This window comes from Carassius gibelio, chromosome A14 (assembly GCF_023724105.1).
Source record: "Carassius gibelio isolate Cgi1373 ecotype wild population from Czech Republic chromosome A14, carGib1.2-hapl.c, whole genome shotgun sequence".
Classification (NCBI taxonomy): Eukaryota; Metazoa; Chordata; class Actinopteri; order Cypriniformes; family Cyprinidae; genus Carassius; species Carassius gibelio.
In genome coordinates, this window is record NC_068384.1 from 15,451,155 (window position 1) to 15,466,677 (window position 15,523).

The following is a 15,523-nucleotide window of genomic DNA, read 5'->3' on the forward strand; positions in this document are numbered from 1 at the left end:
AACACTTTTACCTCCTTTTGTAGTACTGGCTTATCTGGCCTATGGCTATTTCACAGTCCTCTCTAATGTGCCAGCAACAGTTAGCCTAAGTGGTTTTCAGTGAAAACAAAGCCTTTCAGTTTGTCCATGTTTTTAATGCAGACTTTGAAAAGCGAGTTCTAATAGTGGTCCAGGCTGCGGTCTGGCATTAAGCAGTATAGACTGATATTCACGCTGATGTTAAGCTATCTTACATTAAACAAAATGAGTTTAATATTGAGCCGGTGAAATGTGACCCTGGTTTTGCTGAGGTGTTGGCTTACATTTACTATTATGTAGATTTGATCAAGTGGATTGAAGGCATTAAATCAAAAAGCATTTTCCATTTTCCATTTTCCATTTTCCGTTGATTTATCTAAAATATGTAATTCTTCAGTTTTGCTTTAATCATCTGTTCTGCTTCATAATTTAAGTGATTTTAAGAGAAGTGATGTATCAAGACTAGTCTAATGCCTTTAATATATATATATATATATATATATATATATATATATATATATATATATATATATATATATATATATAAATATATTGTTTTTAATTGGCATCAACCTAGGCTCATTGGAAAAACATGGACTTTTTAATTACCTACACATATCACTTCCATCTGAAATGAACACTAGAGGCGTTGAAACACCAACAACTTTTTTGTTTTCTTTTTCACACAAATTAAGGTTGTTGGGGCAGATAATTAATTAATGAAGATTCATTTTCACACCATTCGTTGCACAATATTATGTAATGACCTTAAAACTCATGGTTTGTAAACTAATACATTTTGCCATTTGTATCCAATAAGCAGCTGCATATGTATAGCTTTTCTGAAAAAAGTAAACTTGCTCGGTAGCTCACCTGGTACAACATTACACTTGCAATGCGGAGCACTCCGGTCTAGTGAAACATGTAGGGTGGAGTATAGAGTTCATGATATTTTATTTTCAAACTCAATTAAAGGGACAGTCAAGAACACGCTCAGGAGTACAAGCTTTAGGAGAGTTCAAGCAGTTTGCACATTGCATGATTTAGATGTAAAAAAAAAAACGTAAATACTGTTCAGTTTCTTGCACAGACTGATCGTTTTGTATCTTTACACATCAATGGATCACCACGAGCCGCAGGGTTTAATTAGGTTTTGTTTGTGTATGTTTTTTTTGACTCTCAAAGCCGTTATTCCCATCCACTTATATTATAAGACTGACAGACTGCAACTGTTTGTTTTAAAAATCTTTTTGTGTTCTGAAGAAACAACGGCACCTACATCTTGGATGCCCTGGGAGTAAGCAGATAAACATAACATTTTCATTTCTGAGTAAACTATCCGTTAAAGCACTAACATTTAAGCTCGACTCACTGGACATTTCATTTCTGAACTGCGACAACCAACGTAATAAAATGAGGCCAAATTCACGTTCGTCTGTATCTGATAAAACTGAACTTGCTGTAAGTGCCGCTCATTGGACATTACACTTTGAAAGTGCTACAAAATGTGCAAGAAGCAACATAATATTCTGCAGAAATATTGCGACTGGCACATTTTTACAATCAGCCTGGACTGTTTTTGTCCAATGCCTTATGTTTATGATAGTATATAATTTAGGAAAGGCATATGATAAATTAATATTTTTCATATTTAATATCAAAAGAATTTGGAACTGACATTTATATGTTCCAGTTTTATCAATCAATGCTAAATTGACCAAGACTGGCTGATTAATTGGCTTGGACAGTATCACTATTTTTGGTTGTCCATTTCGGATTTTTTTTATGTTTTATGCCAATTTCAGATGATAACACTCTGTAAAGGGATCCAACCCTATTAAAGTTATCAGGTTGCATTAAAGGGTTAGTTCACCCAAAAATGAAAATTTGGCCATAAATTACTCACCCTAGAGGCATCCTAGGTATATATGACTGACTTCTTTCAGACGAATCCAGTCTGAGTCATATGAAAAAATTGTCTTTGATCTTTCAAGCTGTTTAATAGCACACAGTGGGTGTTGCAGTGCTTCGGTCCAATAAAAGAGAAATAAAAAGCACTCATCCATTAAAAAAAAGTATCTCACACAGCTCCAGGGGTTGCACAAAGGCCGTAGTGAATCAATGCATTTTTTGTAAGAAAAATGTGTATATTTAATCTGTAATTTGAGATGCACCGATCGATCGGCCATGGATTGGAATCAGACGATTTTCTTCATTATTGGCCTAAATCGGTGACCGGCCATTCAGGCTCACTTCATTCCGATTTGGAGCCAATCCATTTTGTTATCAGCGGCACAGGCAATAACTTCAGCAGCGCAGTCTCGCAGTCCTAAGCCTGCACCTGATGTTCATAAACTTTCATAAATGGTAAGGTTTTTTTTTTGCGTCTTGTGAACTTGACATGCCTTAATTTATCCTGTTTATTTACATGTATTTGTTTACTGATCATTGCCATGCAGTCGTGAAAAACAGAAAAAAAAAGTTTTCGGGTCAGGCTCTAAATTTAACTGTGCTGCTCGGGTCGGGTCAGACGATCTCGTGCTTCAGTTTAAAGCCCGTGCAGACCTCTATTTCTCTTTCAAACACATCTCATTCTCACCGGTTACATAGTGGTTGTACTGAGCATTATTTTAGTCATTCCCAAGTTTTGTGCTTTACACCAAAAGCACGCGCACCAGCACTGATCGATGAAGAGAACAAACTGCGCTCAGTCTCAAACAGCTTGTGAGCCACATATACCTAAATGAGTGCCTAACTACACTAAAATGTTCAAATACATACAATATTGAGTCAAAATGCCCGTCTTGGGCATTTAAAACCCGGTCAGTTTCAGAACGTTAAATAGTTGAGAAAGAGAACTCGTGTTGTGTAACAGTATATTGGGTCTGTGGATAAACTTAAGGGACCGCTGTCCAATAATCTGTTAATCAAAGAAAAAAAATCACTTTCTGCTCTTGACAGAATCTGTTTTAAAACTTTAATGGTAAGCGTTAATTTGTATTTAATTTTTACAATGAAGACTACAGAAGTTAAATTTTATAAAAATGTACATTTGATTATTTCTGTAGTTTTTCTTACCTGAATAAAAACTTACTTAACTTGAAAAAACAAAAACAACATAGCTCACTTTATTCTATTGCATTTATTTGTGCTTTTCTTTTTATTTATTCTTATTTATAACAAAAATTGCAATTGGTGCATCTCTAAACATTATAATAAATTTAATGTAGCTTGTGCTCACTATTGTAAATTGAAGCATTTCCAGGCGGATTACGTATGAGGTGGACGTTCTGAATTTGTCTGAAAGAAGAAAGCTATATGTATTTTCATTTTTAGCTGAACTAACCCTTTAAGATCCTTTGTTTTGACCTAAGTGTTCTGCAATTTCTACTACCCCTCTTTCACAAGCATCCAGGGTCATAGTGGATGAATTCTGCTGATACACTTTTAGTCTCACTTCCGTAAATGTGGGTTATGGCAGAGCTAGTGATGTTTCCTGTGTATAGATGATAAGAGAGTTGGACGTTTTAACAGATTTCTTTTTTTTTTTTTTTTTAGTTCACCCAGAAATGGAAATTTACATAATTAACTTGCTTAGATAGTTAGAGACATTGGTGCAAACATATGTTTTTCTTTTTTCTGTATGATCATAGGCATAATGTTTATGCTGCTACAAGTGAACGTGAACATGGATGGATGCTGTCAAGTTCCAAACATGACTAAAACACTATTAAAGTGTGCTCAGGTTTGATAGCTTTGTGTGAGAAACTGTCAAAAATGTAAGCCATGTGGACTACTTTTTTGTGCTTTTATATCACATTGTCCATTTGTTTTAGATATTGTGCTGAAATGTATCATTTTGTCTTTTATTAAAGAAATAAATGACAATAAATGACTAACAGTTTTCAGTGTGAAGAAGAGTGTTTTATTTGTAAACCAGGCTTAATCAAGAACATTAAATGACAACCCCTGGGTTTTCAAATTCTCATCTTTATAAGCAGTGTAAGTGGAAATGAATCACAGCATTGACTTAAACTTCCCCGTATGATGTTGTCAGTCTTTCAACATGCTACTTGCGTGCTTTCTGTGTATTTTATCTTAAGGAGACAACCTTCAAACTCCGAATTTGTCTGTGCGATTACACATTCTGGAACACAAACAAGATTCAAGTCAATATAAAAGTTCCTACTATTGCTTGTAAAACTGGTGATGGTTTTTAGAGAGCTGAACAATGCATTCCTTTTTAAAGGATTTCATGCAATAAGCCGATGAACTCCGATTGTGTGATTGTGATGTTTTTTAATGAGGTTAACTACTGGAATTTAAGAGATATGGTATTTTACTGATATAATCGTGCCTTCTTGTCTGATGAACTTTTGAATTTTTAGGTGGTGATGCTTTCAGATCTGGGGCAATATGGCAATGATCACTCTTCTTTAGTAGATGTACAGTCGGATAAGTCTGATAAGAAAGTGTCTGCTAAGAAAGAATTAACAGACTATTGAATTATTTAAAACGAATGTAACCTCTTGATGTGTGGTAATGGGGCCACATCAGTTATTGCTTTTATGAAATGGTTGCAACATATTACACTGGTTTATCACAAGAAATTGTTTGGCCAAACGTCTTGTGAAATACTTTTCACACATTTGATTCTGATAAAGTATTGAATCTAGAATTTGTGGCTTGGGCTGTTTCCAGTTGGCTATTAGAGTAACAAGGTTCAGTTTGTCTGTGTGAGATATACATATTTTTTCACAGTATATCCTGCTGGACTTATATTACTTAAATTGATCGTAATTTTCTGTCAGTCTTACTTCAGTGTCTTTGTTCATTTCTGTTTCTTGATGTGCGTTGATAAATTGTCATTCCTGGTCACAAATAAGAGCAGGAATGTGTGTGTGTGTTAAGACAGTAGTTGGGTCAGTTATGATTTTATATAAATGTTTTTTGCAAAACAAGATGTTCCAAGGTCTGTAAAGAAGCATTATTATGAGTTCAGTGGATTTTAGTCAGTGACTTAAACCAGATATTTTCTATATGTGCTTTACTTACCAAAAAAAGTGCCTTGGCATTATATTTTGGACATTGTACCATCATATTCTTTGGACTACTATGCAAACTCCATCACTCACCATATCAAAGTACCAGGTTTTTGCGATCTGATATCATTGCTGTTCCATGGTACCTCCACTATACCTTTTTTTTTTTTTTTTTTTTTTGTAAAGGTTTATTGAATCTGTCATTTACTAATTCATTAGGCCAGGTGCTCTAGCACTCTGAAAAGCGGTATTATCAGGTTGCTGAATGACATCAGTAAATCTCAATTGTCCAGCAATCTTATAGTCCGGCTCTGTAGCCATAGAGTCGCTCCCTGCTCCTCAGACAGACCCGACACTCCTCAATTGATGCTTCTTTTTTTTTAGCATGAGGCCATAAAAGACTGTTTGTAACAAGCGTGAACCACTATTTTTGTCTGATTGTCGGGCCGTGTTCATTTAAGCGTTGGGGTCGCACACAAACCCATTTCTCCAGAGACAAAACTGCTCCGCTTAGTAAGTCTGTCATACTGTGGTGCCTCATTAGCTCCTCACAGAGCGCTTCGTACAGCTGGCAGCGTCTGTGTGCCTGGCCGTCTCAGAGCACTTCAATAGCTGCTGACGGATAACAGCGGATCCTTTGTGGCAGCAAATGTGTGAGAAACTGAGCGAAAGGTGTTACTGCTGGACACTTTGTATGAAAATGTTTGACACACCCCGTTATGAAAACCCTATTCACCTGTGGCATATGAGATGGCCTTTCTTTAGGGTCAGGTAAGGGCATTTCCTATGACGAGTGCTGCCCACTCGTCAAGGCAGTTTCTGCTCGTAAACCTCACTGTGTGGCCTGGCCGAACATGGATTTTGGTTTCTCTTGTAGAAAGCTCAAGCTGAGACTGAATTTGTCATAATCTTTGACTGCATTTGTTATGGAGAGCTGTGTCCGGAGTAAGAGAGGTTTAAACTGCCCTTAGGTTTATTCTGCTGCACTATTTGGTGTTTCAAATGTGTTTTGTCAAATAGTTTAGCGTCAAAGATTTTGACTCTGCTAAAGCACAAAAATACCATAATATGTTTGCAGACTTGTGTGTTTGCCCGACGAAGGTCTTTGAATGAAACGTTGCTATTTTTAACTCTTTGAATAAAGGTAGCATAACATTGTGCAGATCTTTTTTTTTCTGCTATTTGATTTAGCCTTTGATCTTGCACCTGGTGAAGACTTTTTTTTGGAGGGGCGTATTTTGACTTTTTCTATTACCAGATATTTAAGAAACATGCTAAGAAACAGAAACAAGTTAACAAGCGAAAGATTATCTATTATTGAACATCTCAAATGAATAAAGACTTCAATTTCATCTGTAAAGCACATAAAGCTGTCGTTTGAGTTTATAAACTTCGATTTCATGCATGATTGATATGGATCTGCTAACTGAATGCAAAGTGTAAGTTCTAGAAGAATGTTTGTCTTGATGAGCATGTATCGCTCACTAGGAGTCGCTAAATGAACAGCTGCTGTTTTTTTTTTTTTTTCAACAGAGGATCAGTTACCCTATTGGTTAAAGTCCCCAAACTGTTTACTTAAATATTAAATTAATAAATTACATCAAAACAGGTGTGTTTGCGTTATGATGTGGTGGGCTGCTGTGGTTCAAAAAGTCCAGGGCAACTTTTTGGTCCCAGTCCGGCCCTGAATGGCGCACCCCTATCCAAAAAGCACAACCAGTTGTATTAATAATGTTATCCTGAGTGTGAAGTGTTACCAGAATTAGTTTTAATTAAGGTGAAAAATAAAAGTTTTGTGTTTAATGTATTTGTGTTGATCTTGAAATGGATTTAAAAAACATATGGTATCGAAAAAAAAGTATCATTAGGAACCGGTATTGAAACTGAGGTATTGAAATTGGCACCGGATCGAAAGATTTTGAACAATACCCAGCCCTAGTAACTGAGCAGATCCCGTCTGGCACGGACAACCATGCCACGCTCAAAATTGCTTAAGTCACCTTTCTTTCCCATTCTGACATTCAGTTTGGAGTTCAGGAGATTGTCTTGATAAGGACATATAGGATATATATATATATATATATATATATATATATATATATATATATATATATATATATATATATATATATAATGAAGAGCTTAGGTCTAAGTTTTTTTTCTGTGAAATATTTGCATCTTCACTGCAAATTTTCAAAAATCTCTTATCTGGAACTCTTGTTTGTCATGATAACATGTTTGGTTTTGTTCTTTTGTTGTCTGAATATGGTGATGATGATAGAGTGTTTACTTCAGTAGGTTTAATGATAAGAACATGACAAATCATACCATCTCTGGTCAAAGTCTCTGGTCAAAGTGTTTTCACAATGTACAGTTGTGTGTAGGTTCTGTTTGATTTTGCTCTAAGCTGTACAGCTGTGATGCGATGGTTCCCAATCACAGCTCATTTCCTGTACAGCCCCAGCATGAAGTTTTTGCTCCAAACCCAAACTAACAACTGATTCAATTAGCACCAATGTCACTTTGGTCCTTCAAATGTTGGACACTCTGTGTGGCAATGATCTATCTATATTGGTCATGTTATTTTAAAACCCACTGAGATTCACGTGGCTCCAGTCTGCAGTTTGTGTTAGGCACAGTTTCCTGTATTGTAATGAGATCTGTTTTCTTTTGTTATTTTAGTACCACAACAAAGTAGTGGTGCCCTCAGCAATGGTAGATTAAATTGCTGTTGATTTTTTCAGGAAATGTTGTTCTTAAACTGGAATTTGGGAAGTCTAGAGTCTCAGTTTACAAAGAGAATTACTGAAGTCAACCATTTTTACTTCCGTAATGTGATGCATTTCTGATTGAAACAGGATATACATAAACAAAATGTGGACCAAGCCTTGATTTGATTGCTAGTTGTCACCTATTAGTTCTAAACTATTAGTTCCCCATTAGTTCTAAACTTGTATAGTCTAACATGTTCAACTGTTGGTTCTGCTGTGATTCTGATGATACACACTTACTCGTATATCCTTAGATGACCTACATTCATGTGTTTGGTTTAAGTGCACTAATTTCACAGGCTAGCGAACAGACAGGAACTCCCAGACTGGGAGTCTCTGTGTCTGGAGTGTGGACTCAAGCAGGCCAGCAACAAACATGTGTGGGCATCTCAGAAAAGTCTCAGCAAATTGTAATCTGTATCTGTGATATTTTATTTATATCATAAATTATAATATGATTTAATATATATTAAATTATATAATTATAGTATAGTATGTTGGTGGTAACATATATTGATATAATCGTAATAATAATACAAGTTAAAGTGCCCCTTTTATGGGTAATGAAAGGTTCATATTTTGGTTTTGGGAGTCCCCAACAACAGGTTGACATGCATGCAAGGTCCAAAAAAAACTTTCATTGTCTTATAATATGCATTTATTTTTACCTTATTTTTAACTTACTTGCTCAACGACTCCCAAATGACTCGCTCAACGATTCATTTTTCCAATCCCCTCATTTGCGTGACGCTAATCTGCGGTGATTGGTCGATTGGTCTCATTTTCATTTCATCATGCCTGACTGATAAAGCAGCGTTTGTGAGCGCAGTGCTGATTTGTGTACAGCGTTACCGGGATAACCGATATTTGTACCGCTCCAAAAGAGGCACCTATGGGCTGGGTGCACAAGATGGCGCCGGTGAGCTTCAGCGAGGAGAGTGTGTGCATACTTATTTCCGGTCTTGCGACGCTCGCATTGACTGTAAGGGAAGCTTACATACGAAACTTGGCTAGATGTATATAATTAATGATTTTCAAATTTAACAGCCGATAGTGGTATATCAAAAACATGGGGAAACATCCTCCCTATATTTTGCGTACCTCTGTGTGGAAATTCATCAAGATACAACGCGGAGATTGCTTTATTCTTCTGTTGATTATGCGGATCAGCGTCAGGTCAGGTCCACAGGGATTTCTTCTTTCAAACACAAACCTCTCAAATATGCAATACTTTTCATTATATAGCTGTGTATACACACCATGAGTTCAACTTTCATTTCGTGAACAGTGTATTTAATTCGTTCACCAGACCCAAACATACACAAGTTTCAAATCCACTGGCTCAGTTAACATTTGTAGTATAGTGATAATAGCAGTGTATATCTTCTTTGCATATGAAGTGATATTATAAATCCTGTAAGAAGGTAATATTTGGACTTCTCCGGTTCTCTGCACTGACTTTAAGCACAACCGGAAATATCTACGCACACACTCGCAAGACAGGAAATCCAAGATGGCGGAGATATGCAACTAGCCCATTGGCAAAGAATGAATTAAAATTTTCATTCAGAACAACGCGATCAACGAAGATCAACGAAGTGGGCAGGCAATATGCTTATATTTCATGTTGACGTCACAATGAAACGGCTTGGGATTCATTTTAAAAAAGACTCATTTCAATGATTCAGGGTCGACTCTTTTTTTTTGAGAGACAATAACTTTATAAACAGTGCAGTTTCAGATTTTAAAACTTGCAGGATGTTTTCATTCACTTAGAGCTGTGGTACACACTGCATGAAAGGTAATTAAAAAAATCCTTAATAGTGGCACTTTAATAATTAAGTTTTTCCAGTTGTAACTGAAAAATGATTGGTCATGACATAATTATGCATATCTTGTTTGTAATCAACAAACAGTATTATCTTAAAGATGTTGCATACCTTTATTGCACAGTTTTTGTAACCCCATAGTACAGTTTTAGGAAAGACATGGGAAAAAAGCTCCATACTATTTGTAGTTTGGCTTAATCATGAAAACTGAAAATATTATTTACTTAAAACATTCTGGAAAGGCAAAGGGGGAAAATAGTCTATTTCCTTGCAGTTATTTGTGTATAAATGTGTGTAAATAAATGAATGCCTGTGTGTTTTTGCAGCTGTGTGAAGTGGAGCACAGGATGCATAGTTAACACCACCCTGTGTCTCGCAGAAGAAGCCGGGCTGCCAGACCCTCAGTAGTAGACACATGGCGGCATTGGGGGTAAGTGAATCACTTCCTTTTGTGCTGCACAATGTTTAATCCGACTTAAATGAATAGTTTAAAAAAATAAAACATTTCTGAAAATATACTCACCCTCAGGTCATCCAAAATGTAGATGAGTTGAACAGATTGAACAGAATTTGAGAAATGTAGAAATGTAGAAATCACTTGCTCCCCAATGGATCCTCTGCAGTGAATGGGTGCCGTCAGAATGAGAGTCCAATAATTCACAATTAATCCACACAATTCCAGTTCATCGATTAACATCTTGTCAAGTGAAAACCTGAACTTTTTGTAATAAGGATCCATTATTATCCATTTAGATGTTTTAACTTAAAACGGCCAATTCTGGCAAAAAATACAATAAAATGTGTTATATCTGTCCATAATAATGCTTCCTCCAGGGAAAAGTCCATCTCCTGCTGTTCCTCTCACATCAAAATCCACCCTTTATTTAGAACTGTTTTTATTTGTAAACTGTGCTTGATCGGTTTCATTCCTGATTTCACTTCTGATTCATGCGAGTTGACTTTTTCAATGGAAAAATAAGTAAATAGATTTAATGTTATTGATAGACTTGTACAGGTGCATCTCAAAGAATTAGTATATCATGGAAAAGCTATTTATTTTTTGTAATTTAATTTAAAAAAAGAAGATCAATCAAAAAAAGATTTACAAAACAGAAATGTTCAAGATCTCCAAAGCAGGTTCACTAATACACTTAATACTTGGTTGGGGCTCCTTTTGTATGAATTACTGCTTCAATGGGGCGATGCATGGAGGCGATCAGTCTGTGGCACTGCTGAGGAGTTATTGAAGCCCAGGTTGCTTTGATAACAGCCTTCAGCTCCTCTGTATTGTTTGTCAGATGTTACTTATCTTCCTCTTCAAAATACCCCACAGATTCTCTGTGAGGTTCAGGTCGGGTGAGTTGGCTGGCCAGTCAAGCACCGTAATATCATGGTCAGCAAACCACTTGGAAGTGTTTTTTGCACTGTGGGCAGGTGAAATGCTGTAAAATGAAATCAGCATCTCCATAAAGCATGTCAGAAGGAAGCATAAAGTGCTCCAAAATCTCCTGGGTAGATGGCTGCATTGACTTTGGACTTAATAAAACACAATGGACGAACACCAGCAGACGTCACGGCACCCAAATCATCGCTGACTTCAGAAACTTCACACTGGACTTTGGATTCTGTGCCTGTTCAGTCTTCCTCCAGACTCCAGACCTTAATTTCCAAATAAAATGCTAAATTTACTTTCATCTGAAAAGAGGACTATGGACCACTGAACAACAGTCCAGTTCTTTTTCTCCTTACCCCAGGTCAAATGCTTCTGACGGTTTTTTCTGGTTCAGGAGTGTCTTGGTTCTAGGAATATGACAGCTGTAGCTCTCTTCCTGAAGACGTCTGAGCGTGGTGACTCTTGATGCGCTGACTCCAGTTTCAGTCCACTTCTTGTGAAGCTCTCCCAAGTTCATTAATCTGCTTTTCCTGACAATCTTCCCAAGGCTGTGGTCACCCTGTTGCTTGTGAATCTTTTCCTACCACACTTTTTCTTTCTCACGTCATCTTTCTATGAATATATTTTCAAATGGCACTGAACAGCCAGCCCTTTCAGCAATGACCTCCTCGTGGAAGGTGTTGATGATTGTCTTCTGGACAATTCTTGTCTAACTGTCAAGTCAATAGTCTTTCCCATAATTGTGGTTGCATGTTCCAAACTAGCCCAAGAGGTACCCAGTATTTATACTCAAAATTAATCAAACTAATCATGCTCAAAATGGAATATAAATTTTTTTGAGATACTGAATTTTTAATTTTCCTATCAGAATAAAAAAAAAAGAACTCTTGAAATATTTCAGTTTGTGTTCAATAAATCTAGAATATACGAAGTTTTCTATTTTTGTTATTCAGTTTTTTTAGATGCACCTGTATTTCAGCCAGAAGCATGATTTGAAGTAAAAAAAAAACATCTTGATGGATTTGTTTATTATAAAGATGCAGATTTTCGCTTCACTGAAGTTACGTGGATTATTGTTATTTTTTATTTTTTCCATTTATTTGAACTCCTGCAGAGGATCATAGATGGCCCAAAGGGGAGTCGTTTTCAGCAGATTTTCATTTTTGAGTGAATATTCCTCTAACAATTTTAAAATTTTCACCCCAAAATTTCCATTATGTTGTTCTGTTTCCTTTGTTTTATCTCTTCATCAACCGAGACGTTCAGAATGTCCGTTTCAAGTGAATGGTGATTTATTCAGCTTTAAAAGGTCCAGTAAAAGTAATCCAAATAACTTTGCTAAATTCAAAGCTTAGAAGTCTTTAATTCCTTTATAATCATCTCCTCTGCCACAGAGCTCACAAACTTCCTTTGTGCCAAGTTGAATTGTCATACTTTTTAACAGTTTGTCTATGCTAAGACTAAAAATTGTATTGTGACATCTGTTATGTGTCATCCATGGCCCTGTGTAATGTGTTGTTAATACTTGGATTTGACTTTTTTTTTTTTTTCTCAGAATACTGCATTTAGACTCGTGGGTAAATTAATGGCTTTGAAACTCCAACTTTTATTGAAGCCCACTAATGTGGGAGTGTAATATTCACTACAGCCCGTGGCAGTTCTCTGTCCTCATTTGACATTGCACTACACTGATTATGTTATTGCATCATGGCTGGTGGCTGAATTCATGAGGTTTGAAAAAAAAATCTTTTATGAGGAAGTGCCATAACATAAAACATCTGTGGTCATGCCTAACTGAACACATTTAGCCTTATTGCGGTACTAACAGTGCTTCCCTTTCATCATCTACTTTTCTGCACTTGTTTCTGCTCCAACCATCTCTAACATCTCTAAAGACACCATTCAGTTTTTGTAATTTCAGTTTATCAGTGCACATTATTCCAATTTTTTTTTAAATGCTATTTGTACATATGTATAATGTAAAATAAAAAAAATTCTGTTAGATTTGATTAAAAGTTTTTATTATTTGTTTATAATGTTATAAAAAATGGAAACCTGTAGGTACCTGTATAAATAACATATACTGATAAACCATGCACAATGAGACGGGGAAGTAATTTGGGTATGTTGACTTTAATGTTGATGTTTGTGTAATATTTATGTACTTAATCCTAATATGATTATCAAAATTGATTCATGTATTAAAACAGGGATTTCAGACAATCTCTGATCAATCACCACAAAATTAAAATGGATGATATTGTGCAAATCCCCACATTTTTTTTCTTAAAAGCTAAATCACAAATAACGGAGAAACATGTATCTAATTATTTTCTTTCCAGTGGGCCACTGAAGTGGTGAATAATCTGTTTAAACGGTATTGAATATGAGCAGCACATGTCCTGACACGGATTGGACTTCAGTGGATAGCATGTCTGGTCAATATATTCGTCTGGCTGCTTCACATCCCTGAACAAACAACACACTTTGTCTTTAAAGTGGAGACTAGGTTTTAGCCCCCCAAAAACATTGACTTCACTTAAAACATGAAGTTAGATTTGAATTTGACCTTTGTTTTGATTAAATGGGTGAAGGCAAGCCAATGGTTGGTTTAAAGGGTTGACCTCAGTGACCTATGAGTTCACCCTCTTGACCCCTGATTGTTCAGCCTGACTTTTGGATTGTTTTTTAAATGATTTAACCTATCTTTTCCCTCCCTTTCTTTCTCATCCAGAACCCCGAGATGTTAACCAGGAAGATTCAACTGTGGGACATCAATGCCCACATCACCTGTCGTCTGTGTGAGGGGTACCTGATCGACGCCACCACGGTCACGGAGTGCTTACACACCTGTAAGTGTCATTGCTATGCCACCATCTAGTCTTTCAGTTATGAACAATATTTTGAATCTATGTTGTCTATAGATATATATTTGGTGGAGAATTGGTGCTTTACCCAAAAATGTAAATTGGACTTACATTCACCTTAAAGACTTTTTATTCTTTGGACCATAAATGGTGAATTTTAAAGAACATTCTGCACGCTCTTGTCACTATAAAGAACATAAAGTGACATAAAATGAAAAATAAAATCCCAAATTTAAGTTAAGTTGTTCATTCTTCGAGTCAAATCTTTTCCAGAGAACGGTCTGGTTCACAAAATCAGGTCCCAATGATTCGTTCTTGAATCAGACTGATTCAGGTTCAACTCACTGGCTCAGGGATGCAGCTGCAGTGATATAACAGCACATTGAATGTGAAGAAGAGTCTTAGTGAACAAATCATTTATTACTGTTTTTGTGAACCAGATTGACAGATGCATTAAAAGGATCTGACTCAAAATCTTTTTTTGTTAAAATCATGTGGTTTGAACAGCAAAAGGAGGAGTCAAAAAATATTTTTCAGATTAATATTAGCATGTCAAGCTAGTATTTGAATAAAAACACTAGAGGGAGTCATTGTGCCACAGATCAAGAGCCTTTGAAATTATGCTTTAGTATGCTTTAGTTTGAGTCATAAAACTAGAGGGGCTATTAGGGTTTGTTTTTTTTCACTTCGGAGTCATTCAAACAAATTCACTTTAATGTGACATTCTTGTTTCTTGGAAATCAATATAATTATGGTTGTGATGTATTATGTGATGCGTACAGAATCAACTTAATAAAGGTGTCTAAACTGTGTGTTTGTACATTTATAGTCTGCAGGAGCTGTTTGGTGAAGTATCTAGAAGAGAACAACACGTGTCCCACATGTCGGATTGTCATTCACCAGAGCCATCCACTGCAGTACATCGGGTAAGAGTTTACCGCAGTAAACAAACACCTCTTGATCAATGTAAACCATACAGCAGCCCAGTAGGGGTCCATCAAGGCACACCGGTGAATAGCAGAGTCTTCGACTGCTGGCTTCTGTGAATGTTAGTTGTGTGTCGTCACTGTCGTGCAGGCGACGTGGCTCCCTCCAGCTGTCTTTGTCGGAGGGTGAATTATTGATGTCCAGGGTGGAGCGTTCCTCTCCAGCACATTCAACCCAGAGAAAACATCTGCTGATGTGACCTGAAAGTTTTACACACTTCTGGAACTGAATTGCTCCAGATGATGTCATTTTAAGGGCAGCAGCTGTGCTAAACCATCACAGGATGTTTGTTTATCACAAAAAAAAAGTATTTTTTACAAATTACATACACACATATATATATATATATATATATATATATATATATATATATATATATATATATATATATATATATATATATATAATGTATATATATATATATATATATATATATATATATATATATATATATATATATATATATATATATATATATAATGTGTATATATATATATATATATGTATATATATATATATATATGTGTATATATATATATATATATATATATATATATATATATATATATATATATGTATATATATATATGTATATATGTATATATATATATATATG

General features: G+C 35.8%; 1 protein-coding gene across 1 annotated transcript in view; it reads left to right on the top strand.

The window, feature by feature from the left end:
- The window catches only part of LOC128027630 (polycomb group RING finger protein 3-like), a 36,485-nt gene that overhangs the window by 1,576 nt on the left and 19,386 nt on the right, over nt 1-15,523 (top strand). The window contains exons 2-4 of the mRNA XM_052615397.1: nt 9,987-10,090; nt 13,788-13,905; nt 14,750-14,846. Coding sequence (XP_052471357.1) covers nt 10,076-10,090; nt 13,788-13,905; nt 14,750-14,846 — 230 coding nt within the window. The 5' untranslated portion in view covers nt 9,987-10,075. The remainder of the gene's footprint in view (nt 1-9,986; nt 10,091-13,787; nt 13,906-14,749; nt 14,847-15,523) is intronic.